Source organism: Sturnira hondurensis, unplaced genomic scaffold (genome assembly GCF_014824575.4).
Source record: "Sturnira hondurensis isolate 20B ecotype Veracruz unplaced genomic scaffold, ASM1482457v3 Scaffold0002638, whole genome shotgun sequence".
Taxonomy (NCBI): domain Eukaryota; kingdom Metazoa; phylum Chordata; class Mammalia; order Chiroptera; family Phyllostomidae; genus Sturnira; species Sturnira hondurensis.
Genome location: NW_028075269.1, coordinates 8,039,359 through 8,057,223, shown reverse-complemented (window position 1 = coordinate 8,057,223; position 17,865 = coordinate 8,039,359). Strand labels below are relative to the sequence as shown.

At 44.8% G+C, this 17,865-nt stretch overlaps 1 protein-coding gene across 1 annotated transcript; it reads right to left on the bottom strand.

Annotated features, from left to right (window-relative positions):
- Nucleotides 1-4,782: 4,782 nt before the first annotated feature.
- On the bottom strand, nucleotides 4,783-16,023 carry LOC118983193 (uncharacterized). Its single transcript, XM_037040543.1, is given in 5 exon segments — nucleotides 4,783-4,990; nucleotides 4,992-5,353; nucleotides 10,839-11,015; nucleotides 15,057-15,126; nucleotides 15,863-16,023. Coding segments are annotated over 5 exon segments (978 nt in total).
- Nucleotides 16,024-17,865: the final 1,842 nt, after the last annotated feature.

The window sequence follows — 17,865 nt, the reverse complement described above, 5'->3', positions numbered from 1 at the left end:
AGGGCCAGTACATGGAAAATTGATAAGACAGAACATTTCTAATGCCTAAAGAATTTTTCGGGGGAGGGAAAATCCTGTCCCTCTGTGCAAACAAGTCATCTACCGATGCATTACAGGAGGTTCAAGAGCAAAGAGAATAGCAGGAGAGGCAGAAATAAAGTCCTGCTGGTTGGAAACAGGAGAGGTCTCAGGGCTTTACAGAGAAAATGTTTGCGTTGCAGAGACTCTGAGGGTTAATTAAATAACCGAGTTCCGTGTTCTTTCGTTTCCCAAATAGTGTCTGAGTAAGTGAGGATGCTCTCTCTGGGGCTGCTTTGTTTTTGCTTTTCACTCGTTCTAGGCTGCATTCCGAAGACGGCCAGAAAGCCAGGCCTTATCCCCATCAGTCCACAGGGTGAAGGCAGGTTTAATTTTTTTAAAAGCCCAAAGGTGAACTGTCTTGGATGAGGCTTTCGTAGATGGAGCCCTATCAAGTTTTCTTGAGATTAAAGACATCTTCTGGAAAGTGGGGCGGAGGATGGGGATGAAGAACTAAGCTGGTGGTGGGACAGTTTTCAAGTGAATGGTCCCAAGTCCTAGTATTCGCAGAGCGTGGAGTCTGTCACGTGTTAACAGCATTTCGTAGAGGTTTTAAACAGAGGCTTGGGATCCACAGAGGGCGCAGAAGGGTGAAGAACTCACTCAAGGATGTTCTAGAGAGGGCGGCGCTGGGGTTTGAATCAAGGCCTGTCTGAGTCCAGAGCTCCAGCTCTTACTCCCTGGCCTCATGGCCCTGGGTTTCGGATGTCCACACTGAGCAGGTCACCCACGCGCATCCTGCCACCACGTGCCCCTCGGGGCCCCAAACAGCAACTACCTGACAGCAGGCCTGGTTCCAAACGGAGTTCTTACGTTTTTAAAACATTAAAAAACAAATTTAAGATAAGTGAATAAGATGTTTTTGGTAGCTATGAACTAGCAAAGACGAAGCTAGCTCCAGCTACCACAATGTAACACATTTCTCTCCCTTTTATTACCTAAAAGGAAAAATAAATAATAAACACTAATAAACACAGTTGATAAATCCATATAAGAGACAAATGTGCCATGACAGGTCTCAAGTTCACTTTAGGGACAGCTGCCCAAGAACCTTTCTTTGTTCTTACCAATCAGGGCACATGCCTGGGTTGTAGGCCAGTTCCCAGCAGGGGACACATGAGAGGCAACCATACATCAATATTTCTCTCCCTCCCTCCTTCCCTTCCCCTCTAAAGATAAAATAAATAAAATCTTTGGGAAAGACAGGAATTAATCAGGCTTTGTCCTATTGCACTATTAATATTTTAGTTTATTTCTGCTTCACCTTTATGTATGTATAATTTTTGTCATTTTTAGTTATACTACATATATAATTTAGAAACCTAATTTTTATTCGTTAAAAGATTTTATTTATTTATTTTTTAGACAGAGAGGAAGGGTGGAAGAAAGAAAAGGAGAGAGTCATCAATGTGTGGTTGCCTCTTGCACGCCCCTCTCTGGGAACTTGGCCTCCAACCTATCATGTGCCCTGACTGGGAATCGAACCGGTGACCCTTTGGTTCACAGGCCAGTACTCAATCCACTTAGCCACGCCAGCCAGGGCAGAAACCTACTTTTTAAAATTTGCTGTTTCTATGTAGACATTTTCCCATCTCTTTATAAATTCTTAAAAATATCATTTTAATGGCTGCCTAATGTTCCAACAAGTGGATATTCCAGAGTTTACTTAATGATTCCCTGATTAGCAGACATTAGGTGGTTTCCTACTTTTGCTGTTAACAAATAATGTCATGATAAATATCTGTGGACATTTTCCATGTTCGTATTATTTCCTGAGGCCAGATTTACATAAATAGTATCACGGGGTCAAAAGATATGAAAGCATTTGGCACCCTCAAGGAATACTGTCTTATTGCTTCACAAAAGGGTTGATACCCTTTTCACGGCCACTGGCAACTAATCAAGCAAAACTGCAAAGTGACTAAAAACAGTTTATGGAGTTAGACCAGGGTTTCTCAACCTCAGCACAATTGACCTTTGGGGCTGGATAATTCTTCACTGTGGGAGAGCTGGCCTGTGCATTGTGGGAAGTTTGGCAGCATCTCTGACATTTATCTGCCCACTAGATGTCAGTAGCAACTCCTCAGTTCTAACAATGAAAAACGAATCCAGACATTACCAAGTGTCCAGGGAGAGGGTGCAAAATTACCCTCCGGTTGAGACCCATTGTGTTAGACAAACTTCAACTTGTGTTTGCGCTTCACCTCATGCTAATATGCCAGCGTCGGCAGGTTACTCGATCTCCTTGGTTCATCATTTATTCATTGAAAACCAGGGATGATCACACTCAGCTCAGGGGCTGGTTGTGAAGATTAAATAAGATAACACATGTATGACATGTCACATAAGGCTTGGCAACACGGCAAGAGCTAGTGGCCATTCACAATGAAGATCATGGTGTTGATGCATCCAGGGGCCAATGAAAAGACCTGGCCTTGCCCTGGCTGGTGTAGCTCAGTGGATTGAGCGCGGGCCTGAGAACCACACGATCTCAGTTCGATTCCCAGTCAGGGCACATGCCTGGGTTGCAGGCCAGTTCCCAGCAGGGGACCCACGAGAGGCAACCATACATTGATATTTCTCTCCTCTCTTTCCCTTCCTCTCTAAAAGATAAATAAATAAAATATTTTTTTTTAAAAAGACATGTTGTTTAAAAAAAAAAGAAAAGAATAGACCTGGCCTTTACATGTGAATGAAGGAGAGATGGAAAATTCCTATGGTAAATAATTGCTATTCATTTACTCATGCATGAATTCACTAATTTAATAAATATTTATTGAGCCCTTACTACACATCAGGCTTTGTTCTAGGCACCAAGGACATAGACACAAATGTCAACATTGTCTTCATGGAGTTTCCATTGCATTGGAGAGCCAGACTAAATAAGGTTGAAAAAGTGAATTATATGATGTGTTAGGAAAGAGGATAGGAATTGCTTGGGAGGTGGGGGAGGTAAAATTTTTAAGTAAGGGAGCTCAGATGTCTCTACTAAGAGAGTGACCTTTAAGAGCTGACTTCACCAAGTGTCCACTGCATAGGGAGTGACCCACACAGAGCGGGGAGCCAGTGCAGAGGCCCTGAAGCAGTAGAATGCCCAGTGTGCTCAGGGACTAACACACAGACCAGGGTGCCTGGAGGTTGAAGAAAGAATAAGGAGGGTGGGTGGGTGTTTGGCTGGTGTCTCGATGATGAGGACCTTGCAGAGAGTTTGCTTTTACTCTGTGTGGGACGGGAAGCTGTTATTTATACCCTTTAAGAGAATTTCTGGTAAGAAATCATGGAAGGAAGAATAGATGATGTAAGATTGTCTATCCCGGGGATGAAGAATCTAAGCTAAGAGCAGAGAAGTAGAAAAGCCTGTTTCTTCTTGGCGTATCCAGCTACGCTCCAAATCTAAACAGTTTGCAATCCTGTCTTGTCTCCACGGAGACACCTGACTTGGCTGAAGGCAAAGGCTCTGGTTTCACAACGAGGGCAGTAGGTAGGTATCTGGTATCATCCACCGAGGGGTGGACTTCCTTTGCTGTGTTCTTGCCTGTGGGTGCGATGTCCATGGCATTGGACGCAATGCTCTCTTCAGAGCATGGAACGCAACCCTCTCTCTCTCCATATTAGTGGCAAGGCTTCAAACATCCATGGAAGGTATGTCCATTTCCAAAATGATTAGAAAATAGTGTCAGAGTGAAAAACTGAGTCAATAACGAAAAAGAACAAAGTGTTGTGGGAAGGGTGGAGGGCCCTCAACCAAAACTTGCTCTTCTGATTGCAGAGGGATTGGACGAGTCGATGAAACAAATGGAACATCGACTTTCTGGGTAAAACTGTGTCAGTGCTGTGCACTTCTCAATAGTCCTTTCTTCCAGGGTATGACTCACATTTAAGGTGTATCCCTTATACACGTCAACAAGTATAAACACATCCGGGAGTGTTTCTCTCCTTTTGTCCAAATTGATATTAATCAGAATCCATTTCAGATAAAAATCTCAACATGCACTTGAACTCCAAAGTCAGAGTGCATTCCATTCTGTGCTCATTTTATGGAGCCACCGCTGCCAGCTCTGGCTTGGCAACTTTAGCCTCCTACTAAAGGTGGCCCTCAGCAGCACCTGCCGGGTGGGGAACATCTCTGACAGCCCTCCTAGCCCCCCTTCTCCCGCCCCTCCTCGAAGGCAAGAAAAGTTGGCTGCTTGATGTTTCCTAAGAGTTGCAGCAGGTGTGGCAATTTTGTGAAGTTTCAACTTCTTAAACATCTCTTTATATTTTGTAAAAGTGAAGTTGTTTAATCCAGTTCTGCCTCCTGCTATGTTTTTCAGGGTTATCACAGCCGGATTCACTAAAGGACCAAAGACAACTGCCAAACCCATAAGAGGCAGTTTTTCTGTATCAGCATCACACAGACAGATTGCTTGGGACTGCATTTATTCATTTCCCAACATTCATTACCGTACTTCATCCTGTATTAATTTTTTTGACAATGTCTGCTTATCGCTTTGTGAACTCCATCCCAGAATGGGAATTTAGTCACTGCTTCTGGCCAGGTAGACAGCCTTCCTCTACTTGGGATGACGAAGATTAGTGGTCCCTTGATCTAGTCACTCATCTTAGTCAGTATCTCTTTGGCATCTGACCTACTGGGGACATTCTGCTGGCCTGTCTGATGCCTTTTTAAAAATAGGTATTTATTTAAAAATTTGATCTACCAATTTAGCATTTCCCACCAATACAGGGTGCAGAAAATGTCACAGGCTTCACGATCGTTGGTTTAGGCACGGGCTTTGTGGGAGACTTAGCAGCAGCCATTGCTGTCTCTTCAGGTGCTTGTTTAGGCCTTTTTGCTGACTTGGCAGCCCTGATAGCTTGTGGCCATTGAGCTTTCCTACCTTCGGGGTTCTGAGTCCTCTTGGCAAGGACGAGAGGCACCAGTGAAAGTCCTCTGGACTTTGACTGCACGACAGGTTCTTTTCTTTTGAATTTCTCCCAGTGGTCCCTTTTTGGGCTTTCGTCTCTAGAGGACAGTCCAATTTATCTGTTGAGGGCCCCTCTTGGAAAGGAATGTTGGCTTGCATTTGGCATTAAGAAACTGGAAAACTTTCCTGTTGGTCCCAGCGGCATAGCGCCTCCTGTGTCCTGCGTCGATCTTGCACCCACTAAAACCGCACAGTTCGACCTTCACGGCTGTGGCTGCCAGAAAGAAAGAAACATGGTAAGGAGCTATCGGATGACTTCTAGCTCTTTCCTGGTCACCTAATAAACCTGTCTTTTCAAAATCTATAATCTTGAATGTGAAGGAAAACGGACGATTTGTGCAGCCATAAACGTCTCCTCACAATTGAACACCTCCCTGCCTTGTATTAGGATGCTGCAACCCGCCACTGTGTGCTTCAGTTATTCCAACCCCATGAGCTGCTCCGTGAAGTGGTGCAGGGAGTTCATTCCTTTAACTCTGCAACCTCAGTGGGCGACGTCAGTGGCCTCGGGGTGCGGGGCCTCAGTTGTGATCATCTGACACGGCCGACTGGACCTGAGGGTGAGGAAGGTGACCACGGCAAGAGGCACGAAGGAATAAGCAGAGAGAGACTCGGCCAGCTCGCACCCCTGTAGAACTGTCCACTTTCTTGGTTGGAGAAATAAAGGACTCGAAGCGATTGAAAAACCTAGAGCAATCTATCCTAATTAGCTGAATCTTGAAAAGAATGGGATACAAATATTTTCTTTCACTGAAACCATGACCCGAGATACCATGGCCACCGAGCCCACGGATCCCTCCCCACATACACTCTAGGAAAGAAGAGAGGGTGCAGGAATATCAAGTGAGTGAATACAGACCAACGGATAATAATACGGACCCAAAGATTTAAAAAGGGGGAATATCATATAATTTTGCATGGTGAAACTGAGCTAAAGAAAATGATATCAATCCTTTTTCATTCAAAGACTGAGCATATGGGTAAATAAAATAATTTGGGGAAATACAGTGTCTGGCACAAATAACACCCCTTTTAATTACAAACTCTTATTACAAAATTGTAAGTATGTAGTTTTGTAACATAACAATATCACACTCAAGCGTGCCTTGAGTGACATTTTAGCCAAAGTGTCCACATTAAAACTATAAATTATTACACCCATATTATTACCTTACCCACCACACTCAAGCAGGCATTAGTGTGCTCCGGACCCTGTATAATTCACTTCAATGGGAATACAATATTCCAACTCTGGGGTAACTTACATATAATCAACAAGTACATGAGAGACAGTGGGGTTCAATGGGTCCTTTTAATCTGTAATAAACTAAGTATTAGCACTATAATGAGAGCAGTGGCTGAACAGGTTTCCCCTTCTTGTGGGCCATACCGAAGAAGATGGGTAACCAGGCTCAGCTACAGGGGGGCAGCCTCCATGCAGGGGGGTGAATGTGTTCTTCCTCTGCGTGTGGTCCTGGGAAAGCAGAGGACTAAGACTCTTCAAGGGACAGGTGCATCTTATTTTGCTCTTCACAACTGAAAATCTGGAACCTTCCAGTTGCTTCTAAAGTTGGCAGCAGATAGGGTTAACCGGCTGTAAAACAGTGGAAAGCGTGTACCTGCAGGGAAAAAACTCCTTCAGACCCTGAAGGTTCTTCGGCCCCTTGTAACAGGTTGTTTCCGCCCCACGGTCCCCTCGCTTGAGGGAGGGCTGATGCTAGCCAGTGCAGGGGTTCAGAGTGTATCCATAGCTGCTGATGGCTTGTTTTCTGAACAAGTCCAAATCAGAGACAGATCAAGGGTAAGCTCAAATAGAGGGTTTTGTAAGCACAGGGTAAAACTCAAATTTTCTGATTAGAGAAATGAGAGCTAAGGCAAGATCGTGCTAATGAACGATTCCAGGCAAAGACGTCAGGGCTGGCTGCCAGCTCTCAGACGGGGCTTGGCAGACAGACAGGGGCGCTCTGACAGGGAGTTTCTCTGTGCATTTAGAAGAAAGCAGAATAGATCTAAATGCAGCCAACCTATTGATTTATTCTCTTTGTACTGGACATGGCTTTTTATTAAAGAAAGCAGATATTCAATAGTGTTAACTAGTAATGGGAATTGACTTTTCGCTAATTGCACAGACCTTGGCATTAATATACTTTAATGGAACCTGGGCTCGGTGTCCCTCAGATCAGTCCTGAAGTTTTTCTCTAACTCTTCTTGGTCAAAGGACATGAATGACATTGTAACTGAGAGAGACCTTTTTAAATCCTTTTTTAAATTCATAGAATGAATAGGCTGAGGGGCTTCCTTTAATCCAGGGGACCAGAGAGAGGAATAGTTAGTTGTGTGACCTGTAAAATACATAGAAACTCTGTGATCTGAACTGACTGTGGAGTTTGGTGTCGGCTGTTTAGAATTCAGTTATAAATGCTGGGAAAGAGTTTGGCTTCCCAGGCACCTGGCTGGTTCTGCCCCTGCTGGATTCACTGAGGCAGAAGACTCATCACTTATTTATCATCCATTTGTTAGACTTATTAAAAGTAAATAGGATCTCTGACAGCTGCTGGGCTCACATACAGACCTGAAACCAGGAATGTGAGAATATATGCTGGTCTCACGAACCTCTAGCAGCATCTGACCTCGCCCAGGCAAAGCAGTGTGGAACCCCAGGTCCTGCCAGGAGAGAGGGCATTCCTGAAGTTCCCAGAGTGGCAAATGCCCATCTTTGGTTCTTTAGGACTCATTGCTGGATTCTCCCTCTGGCCAAGCCAGGCCAAGATACTTCTAAGACAATGACACTTCAGACCCAAAGGACAAATCTGTGAGCTTCTCAGGGAGGACATTTGTACCTTATTCATCTTTGAAGACAACAAAGCCTGCAGTCGGAGTGGCAAACACCACTTAATTCCTGGATTTACCTCTTTCTAGCTATGTGGCATTAAGTAAACCAAGCTCTTTGAGTCTCTATGTCCTTATTTGAAAAAAACAAACAAACACATGCTTGGCAGAGTTGTTGTGAGACTAAACAGGCTGTGATACGTGAAGCGCTTAGCTCACGGAGGGCACTTAGTAAACTCCAATGAACGATAGTTACGATGATCATCACCTTTGAATCCTTTGCTCTTAGACACTGGACATTTGGTAACTGTAAGTTCAGCGAATGGGTTCATTCTTTGATTCAACTATTTCTGTGCCTACTATGTGCCAGGCACTGTTCTGCAATGCACAGACAGACACATCCCCTGACCTCATGGAGTTTACATTTTGGTGGGGATATGGGCAGTGAAGAAGTGAGTGAATAAATCAACTACCTGAAATGTAATTTAGAGTAGTGACAAGTGCTGTGAAAGAAACTGAGCAAGACAAGGGAATAGAAAATGACGGTAACTACATGAGAGGGAGGGAGGGAGAGACAGATGGACAGACTGAGACAGAGAGAGAAAATGGGAAGTGAAGGGATGCTGGGGACAACAAGCTTCTCCAGGAACCTGCCATGCTTGTCTTAATTCCTCATATCGTATGTTAACTCAACATTCTCTCTTTACCTGGTGGATTTTTGTGCCATGGGGTTTCTCTCTACATACACAGTGAGGTGAGATGCCACCCATTGTCTAGGCTTCAGTCCTTTCCCTTCTTGGTCTTGCATTTTTTTCTTAAAGTGCCCTGCACCCAAATCAGCACTTCCCCTCAAAAATGAACACTATGACCCAGAAATTTTCTGACAACATTTTTTTTTTACTTGAGGGAGTTAGGAAAATGCCTCTCTTTTCATACCTGACTTTCCTACTTCCAGGCTTGCCTTCCAGAAGTGGACAGCCATGGACTTAAGATGTCTCTAAGTTGAAGGGAGCCTTTGCTTTCTATTTGCCTCTGCAAAGTACTACACAATGAGACTGCCATACTGAATTATTTTCAGCCATGGAAATTCTTCAGTTCCCCATCCCAGGCCAAGGCTCTAATTTGAAAGTAATAATATTTGGGCAAAGCTTGGATGCACTAAGTTGCTGCCGAGGGCTTGGTGGGCTTTGTGGTAATTGGTTTTACTCAGCTGCTGATGCTTCACTTGGACAAATGAGAAATCAAACTACAGCTCAGTTTGCAGAAAAGCCCACGTCAGCAGTTTAGTCTGACTACTATTTCAGGGCTTGTTATGTTATTGGCAATAAAATGCAACTCATATATTGTTAATTAATATTGCATCCTACAGCTACTTTATCACATTATTAATCAGAGTGACGAAGCCAAGGAAAATGTGGCTCACCTTTAGTGTCTTTTCATCTCTTTTAAACACTTGCATTTATGCACACATAGATGTTTTGGTCAATACTGTGGAGTATTTGGTTGTTCCTGGATGAGTGTATTCTATTTTCAAATAGTAACTTGCCCCTCAGGAGTATTTTATTTAGCAAGACAGGGCTTAAAGTGAAAGGGTAACCATTTCTGATCGTAACCTTGGCTTTGTGCTTCTAGTAATTATCCTTTAATTGCATTACCCTATTTGAAATAGAGTTGTAATTGGAAAAAAACAATTTGACATTCCCCGATGCTTACTCTGACATGCACTATTTGCTTTTTATTCAAATGTAAATTTTCTCCATAATACTATCAAAGAAAGAGAAAAAAATTAAGCAAAATTGAAATGTCAGTAGCAATTTCTGACACGCCAGCGGTGTTATTCACTCCTGCTGTCTGGAAGGCCAGACTTTCAGTTCACATGGAAAAAAGTCCCAACTATGAAATTAGCATGCTCTGAAGAGAGGGAGAGATGGATGGCTGACTCTCAGATCGGTCCCTCTGGGATACGTGTCCTCTTTGCACAACGGTTTCAAAATATCAAACACGCTGCCAGCTATAATTTTGGGATGAATAATCCTCTTTGCTTTACGATTAAAAAAACCCTATTTTTCCTTAAAAACTGAAGGGTAATAAACTTAAGCTCTAGAGTTATTTCACCTTAGGCTTCTTGAAGGTGGATTTTAATTTGGGACACGTGATAGGTGATAGGCAGCCTCGGGAACGGCTCAGGTGTTTGTGGTCTGCTGATCGTCAGACCCTTTTGCCATCTCTTCTGGTTGGCTGTGGGCTGGGCCTTCTGACTTGCTTCTAATGAATAGGACACGGCAAGAGTGATGGGATGTCACTTCCAAGATTAGGTCACAGGATTTGGGGCTTGGGTCTTGTGGGGCTCCCAGGTCTTGTTCTCTCGGGTGCTCCCTCCGAGGAAAGCCAGGCAGGGACTGAGAGAGGCCTCCAGCCAAGAGCCAGGGAGGAACTGAAGCCTCCCAACAGCTGGGAAGCAAGTCATCCCCCAGTTGAGCTTTCGGCTGAGCCTGCAGCCCCAGCTGACACCTGACTGCAGCCTTGTTTTGAGTCAGAGCCCCCCAGATGAGTGGCACCTGGACTCCTGACCCACAGAAACAGTGAGTTAGTGTGTTTGTTATTTTAAGCCACTAAGTTGTGAAGTCAGTTCTTATGTGGCAACAGGTAACTAATACAGGGTGGGAAAGAGTGGTCACTAAAGAAACAAATAATGTTGGATAACGCTAGGCTTGTCGCGTAGTCTGGTGGGGAAAAGCAGAAACGGTGGTGGAGGAAAACAACATCCATGCCATTTCCTCAGTGTGTTTCCTCAGATAAGTCATATAATCTTTTCGTGGTTCAATTTTCTTATCTGAGATACGGTTTACGCTGAAAACTTTCATGAGTTGAAAATGAAATACCAAAGCACTCAGAAAACTTTAAGTACTTACTGCACGTAGGTGAAATGACTAGTATTAATGGTTGTTTTGTTTTTTTTTTTACCTTGGACACACCCTCTCTCGGTGCAGCACTCTCTGACTCTCGTAGTGGACTGAGCACCGTGTACCCGCAGACCTGGATTCCAATCCAGTCTTTCTCACTAACTGGCTGTACGACCTGGAGAAAAGCCACCCAAGCCCTATCAGTTTCCATTTCCTGATCTGATAAGCCTTTGGTACACTGAAAGGAAGAAAAAAGAATAAGTATGTTTTGACCTAAGAGAGCAGGCTATGGGTACAGCCATAATATTTAGGAATCTTTGTCAAAAGTGACAGAAATCTAACTTGAGATAGGTTATCTCTAGGATCTCCTTTGTAGAGTTAAAAATATTAGTGTTTAGTATTTGTATGGCTTTTTCTAGGTTTCCAACAGAACGTAACGGTAATTTTCCTTCACCTAAGAGTCTACTTTTAAGGACGTCAGTGTGTCAGGTGAGTGTGTTTATGTCTTAAGAGCACGGTTAGCCAAGTGAACCAGGCACCGAGCAAAGGTTTGAGGCAATGATGTCTGGAGGCTGGCGGGGCGGAGCTGGCTGCCAGCGCCTGGTTCTGGTCTCCCAGTTCTTCTACTCAGCACACCCCCTAACACTCAGCCTGGAACAGGTGTCTTCATTTCAGGAGGGCTCTGCCACGCCCTTCAAGTCTGAATTTTGTAGCTATGACCGTAATGGCGTTACAGGACCAGGGAAAGCTCTTGCATGACCTTGAGGGTAGGTATTTCTTTAAGTTATTCACCCTTCACACCTCTCTTGCCTCAGCTTACTCGGGGCCCTGAGTTATTTCCCATAGTCCCATGGAACACAAGCAACTGTACTGCCCTGTTCCTTGCAGGCAGAGTGGAGAGCTGCCTCACCAGAGTTCTGAGGACCCTGTGAAGGTAATCTGGACCACGCTGTCTGCCTCACTCCTCTTCACCAATATGTGGAAGTCTAAGAATTGGGTCACTCCCTAAAGCAAGATGCTATTGGGAAGAGTATACAGGATCTGGAAGCAAGAGATAGAAGTCGAAATTCAGGTTCTGGACGAAAATAACTGAGGGAACTTAGAAAAGTCAATGAATTTTTCTGGGCCTAACTTTTTGGTAAAGTGAGGAAGAGACTAGCTGGCCTGTCTTCCTGCATTTTTATGCAAATCAAGTAAAATACTGGATGAACAATTATTTTGACATGTGAAAATCAGTAGGTAAGCACTTACTGTGATTATTAAGGTTTAACACATTGTTCTCTATGTTAGCAGCGATGAGGTCATCTGTTTAACCCTTAGCACAATGGATAGAAGGGAAACACATTGAATAAGCTTAATTGATGAACACAAGGTGAGACCATGGGTATATGCCATGAAGTAAAGAATATTCAACTCAAAATGGTTTAGGAAAAAGAAAAAGTAAATTTCTGCAAGGGTACCACACATAATCGAGAGCAGAACAAGGGTGGAGTCAGTCCTCAGGGAAAATGGGAAAAGGCACTCGAATTTAACAAGCATTTCACTTTTCTCCTGGGAGAACATCCTTCTCTGCTGTGTAGACATCTTCCTCCATAGACTGGGACCCTTGCCGGTGGGGGTTCCCAATAGTCAAATCCTATAGCTCCCACCACCCAGAGGAGGCTGATCCTCTCCTTAATTTCCATCCTAAACGTTCCAGGGAAGGATGCTGACTGGCTTGGACCAACCAAGGCCAGGAAGGCAGACCCTGCAGGGAGACACACAGCAGCTGCCTTGCCCAGAGGGGTGAAAACACCTGGGAGAAGCCCCACAGGTGCCCTCTGTAATGAGGCCCTGACTGGTGGCTGGGCTGTCACACCGAGTTGTGTAGGTTGTGCAGTGTGCTGTGTGCAATAGTCCCACCTGCCTGGGGAGGAAACGGAATGTCTGGCAGCCTTGTGAAAGCACTTCATTTCCCAAGAAAATGTATCCTAAAAGGTGACAGCAAAAGATAGTCTTGAAAAGTCTTAGTCCTAATGAGAGGGGATGGGACAGGCTTCCACTAGGAGAGAGAATACGCCTTTGCCAAGGCAGCCCTTGGTGGCCAGAGCCCATGAATCCAGGACCGTGGACTGGGAGGAGTGACGATTCCATGCTCGTATAGGCAGAAGCCCTTCCGCCTTTCATATGGACGGAATCGGAAGGAGAAACTCAATTCAGCCACTAATGTGAGTGGGAGAAATGTAAAAACTACAAACTGGAGGTTCGCTCATCAGACTTTAAAGAAATGATTGTCCTTCCTGATGGTGTTGGTGGCCCTCTTCACCTAGTCTGGCTTGTTAATGTAGGACCCCAGGGGCCTTTCTCACCCCCTGCCTGGGTGACTGCAGGCATTGACCCCACCCCACCTCTCCTGCTGCTGGGCTCATCTCCCTCAAGCCCACGTGCTCTAATCCTCTCTCCACTGCCTGCCGCTCCTCCTCCGAGTTCTCACACCATGGCCCCGATCTGCCTTCCCAGGTTCTTCTCCCAGGTCCTCTCTAGTCTGCAAGGGTAGACCTCTGTCGTCACAAGTATGTGGAGTCCCCAGGCCTGTGTGGGGGCTGTTTCTCCCACCTGGAATGCGTTACCTCTTGAAACCTTCCCTGGTTGGCCTTTGAGGCCTTTCCCGATTTGTCCAAGTAGGTAGAACTTGTCCTCCTCTGCCCCAGACCTCCAGGTTTGTACTTCCTCCCAGCACTCACCACACTGTCTCAAGTAACATTTGCATGTTTACATTGCATTCTTCCAGGTGAAAAGATCCTTGCGAGGAGGTGAAGGAAAATAGAGATTGTAACCACTTATATTTTATACTATGTGCCACCACCACTACATGTTATATAATCCTCACAACAAACCTTTTCACAGATGAAAAACTAAGGCACAGAGAGGTTTAGCAACTTGCCAAAGGTCACACAGCTAAGCCAGGATTCGAACCTGAGTAGTGTGCCTCCTTGAGTCCATGCTCCTGACAACTATCATACCACTTCTTGTGCAGGCAGAGGTGCACTTGGTGTGAACCCAACAGAGGCCTTTCAGATGCATTATACTGAATTGTTATTTATAATTTTGTATTCTTTTCCTTTAAGAGGCCCTCAAGATTGTACTAGCTCCAGGTTCTATAAGACTGGGTGGAAATACGATGTCTCGCTCATCTTCACGTCCTCTTAACTCTTGTGTACTGATGACGGTGATGATGATGATGATGGTGATGACGATGATTCCCAGCCTTGTACAGAGCACTTACAAGGCATTTGCAGCCATCTTGCTGCACCCTTACAACGTGAAAGTCAGGCATGGTCATCGCCACTTTCACAGATGACAAAAATCACCTCAAAGGCACTGAGTGATTTTGCCTAAGGCTGCCCAGCTGGTAATGGAGCCTGAGCTAAAACGCAGGGTGTCTAACCCCACACGTCCCGCTTCCCCCACTTGGGTGCTTGCTGCCTGTGGGTTCTATCAGCCTTTCTGGGTGGAGCCCGGTGGGTGGTGCTCCTCCCCACTCCCACCCCCTGCGGACCCCTCGGAAGGGCATTCTGTCACATCCAGCGATGGTCTAAATTGAAGTTGTCCATCCTGCCTTTTAAGTTCTTCTCTGGATAATGAATCTCTTCAACCCTCACAGGGTGCTTGACGTTAATCACACAGAGAGATGCAAACTCGGTCTGTCACTTGTGAGTAGGTACAACCTGAGAAGTGTAGGGATTACACAGGAATCGCATTTAACTTCCAAGTCCTAATCTTGATAATTTCTTAGGGAAAATTCCCTCAGCTGTCTGTCTTCAAGAGACTTTCAAAGCCCTTAAGCAATTGCTAAGTGATCCTAGAACTAAGGTTGTCTGTCTCTAGAGATTTTTGGTGAGTAGCCTTATTATTCTGTATTAGCAAAAGCCTAAAGAATCACAGTAGACAGGAGTATCCTACTTTCACAGCTTGGAATATGTAGACATATTCCAAGACTAGAGGAGCCCTGGATTGTTAGTAATGTCTAAACAGTGACCCTGGAGAAATCACCATACAGCCAGTCATTTCCAAGGATGTGCCCACTCTAAGTGTCGTGCAGGGAGGGACCTCTCCCGACAGGCTCTGTCTCCTTTCCCGGACTTCAGCAGCCAATGGGAAAGAGGTAAGCAGAGGCACTGGCTGAGAATTCAGTCTCTGGAGTTAGGCCAGCCTACGTGTGACCCCAGCTCCACCTCTAACCAGCAGTGAAGTGTATGCATATTGCTTAGCTTCGTTCACTGATTCAACACGTATTTACCGAGCCAGCCAGTGTTGTGGGTACGGACACAAAGGAGTGAACAAAACTGTCTCCTGGCATTTCCAGTTGTCTGCAATGTGGAAATAAGGGAAGCCGTGAGCTCACACGGCTGTTTGAGGCTAACAGTTTAGTCTGTGACTTGACTCAGACTTATATTATACAGAAGAGTTCAACAATCTTTTACCTTGATTCTAGATTTAAAACAAAAGCAACACTGCAGGTTTGTTTATATTTATATTCTTCAAACCCTATTTTTCAGGAAATTCTTGATGGGGCCCAGGAAGCCTGATACACAGTTTCTGGTGCTTCGGGCCATGCAGGGGGGAGCAGGGTGGAGCAGTGGCATAGGGGAGGGCTCAGGGAGGTGAAGTACATTTGGTAAACCCAACCATGGTCAGGTTCTGTATTTCCAGTTTTATTCTGAAGGCACTCAGATGATATTATTTTACCTCTGGTGTTTCTGTCTGCCTATATTACAAGCTATTTTTTTTTTAAGAGAGGAAGGGAAGGAAAGAGGGAGAGAAATATCAATGTATAGTTGCCTCTCATGAGTCCCCTGCTGGGAACTGGCTTGCAACCCAGGCATGTGACCTGACTGGGAATCAAACCGCGATCATATGGTTCGCAGGCCTGCACTCAATCCACTGAGCTACGCCAGCCAGGGCTATTACAAGCTTTTAAATGACGCATTTAGCCTAAACCTCTGATGATGTGGCTTGCAGGACCTCCAGGTCTCCGTGGTGGGAGGTGGGTTGGATGGCTCCACCAAGAGAGCCTCACGCCTGCGCAGGTCTGCGCAGCCTCACGCCTCCCTGGTCCCTGCGATGCACAGGAACCCAGAGTCTGTGTGCTGGTCCATTCCTCCTCGGAACACAGACACAGGCAGAGCGCCGCTCTGAGAACCAAGTGGGCTGTCCTCGTCCCACTCCCGAAGAATCGCACTTTCCCACATTTGTCTTTTTATCATCGGGGATGCATGTCCTAGTGGGGGCTGAGGTCCATTTCCTTCCTCCAAAATTTCGAATGAAACAATCAGCAAAGTCGGGGATGAAATTACGTAACACTTATTCTGCTGCTTAATAATTATTTGAGTTGAGTGGATGCTTCCTCTGTTCCGAGCCCCGGGCTGAGCAGAGGTTTACAAACATCATCTCACTTAATCGTCACAACAGCGGCATGAAGGCCCCTCTTCCCCATGAAGTTACTCTCCGTTGGTCATCAGGCAGCAAAAACTGAGGGTATGAATTGTCAAGAGAGTTGCCTGAGGTCCTTCAACCATTGAGCTGCATGTTATGTTCTCTGTGCGACAAGAAAGGGTTACAGATTGTTAACATGACAACTCCCATCGCCTTTCTGTGGTGCTACATAGTCATGGTGATAAGAACAAGAGCATTCAGTATAGGAAATTGGTAAATCGTAGAACAAATGCTAGAAAAAAATTTAAAATGACATTAAATCAAAGATAAATTCTCTCACCATCATGGTGTATCTCTTGCTCTGCTTTTCCACTTTATTTTGCTTTAAAAAATGGAAATTGTCCTATTTATCTTTGAAATTTTTTAACATTATGTCAAAATGTTGCTCCTAGTCATTAAAAATTCTTCAGAAAAACTTCTATGGTTACATTATATTGATAAATATTATACCATTTGGTAGTTGAACTATTTTTCTCTTGCTGGAAAATTAGTTCACAAATTTTTGGGCATGTGACAAATATACGAAACTTCTATTTTTAAGCCCCAATGGCAGCCGCGTTTGTCATCTGGAGGTGACTTCCCTCTGGACAGCTGTGTCATCATTTACATTACCTGGTTGTGTTTGGTCATGATGACCTGCATCATGAGTGCCCAGACCAGAGGCTGAGGACCGACGAAGTGACGGGATGGGTAGTTAGCCTCGTGGGTGCTGTTCTGGCAGGCGCGTCTTCTGTCCTGCACCTCTGAGAGCGCTGCTGGCTACTGCAGAGCCACTGTGCAGTTCCCCTGGGCATCGCCTTGACCTCCGAGACTGTGGCCCGTCAGGGTGGGGTGCAGGCTGTGGACACCACACTCCTGTAGCCCCCGGCCTTTGTGATGCTTCTGTAGCTGGCTTCCTGCCTACCGACAGAAGACAGAGGACAGTGCACACAACACTTCCCTCTAGTTCCATTGTTCTGCCTTCAGTCCCCAAACCTTATTCTTACTTGGTCCAACCCACTTTCCCCTGTCAGAGAAGAAAGGAGGGAACTGACTTTTTTTTTAAAATCAAGGAAGGAAAGGAAAAGGAAGTAGGTAGAAACACACCTGTTAGACTCCAATACCAGTTCTATCTTGGGCTTCGTGGTTTCTTTTTATGTTTTTAAATATTTCAGTCAAGAAAGTTGACTGACTATGCAATATGTGTCAAGCACTGTGTCTTATGCAGCAGAGTAGAAATGACCAAGGCTCATTTTAAGGGCAAATCTCATATAATTTTGCTCAGATTGACTGCTTATTCAGAAATTTAGAATATCTCCATTTATTGAGCACGCGTCTGAATTAGGCTCTCAACCTGGCATATTTAATCCTCACAATATTTCTCTACCATTTAGGTACTACCATTCACATTTTACATGCAAGAAAATTGAGGCTTCTAGAAACCATATCAGTTGTCTGAGGTCACAGAGCTTAAGAAGTAGTAGAAACAGCCTTCAAACTCTCATTTGTCTAACACCAAAGACCATGCTCTCTTCTCTGTGTTGTAAATAATTATCATTGAAGTACTGGCTGATTCTGCAATATTTCCACTACAATCTGCACTTCAATAGAATATTTGATTTCCAGTTGAAAGA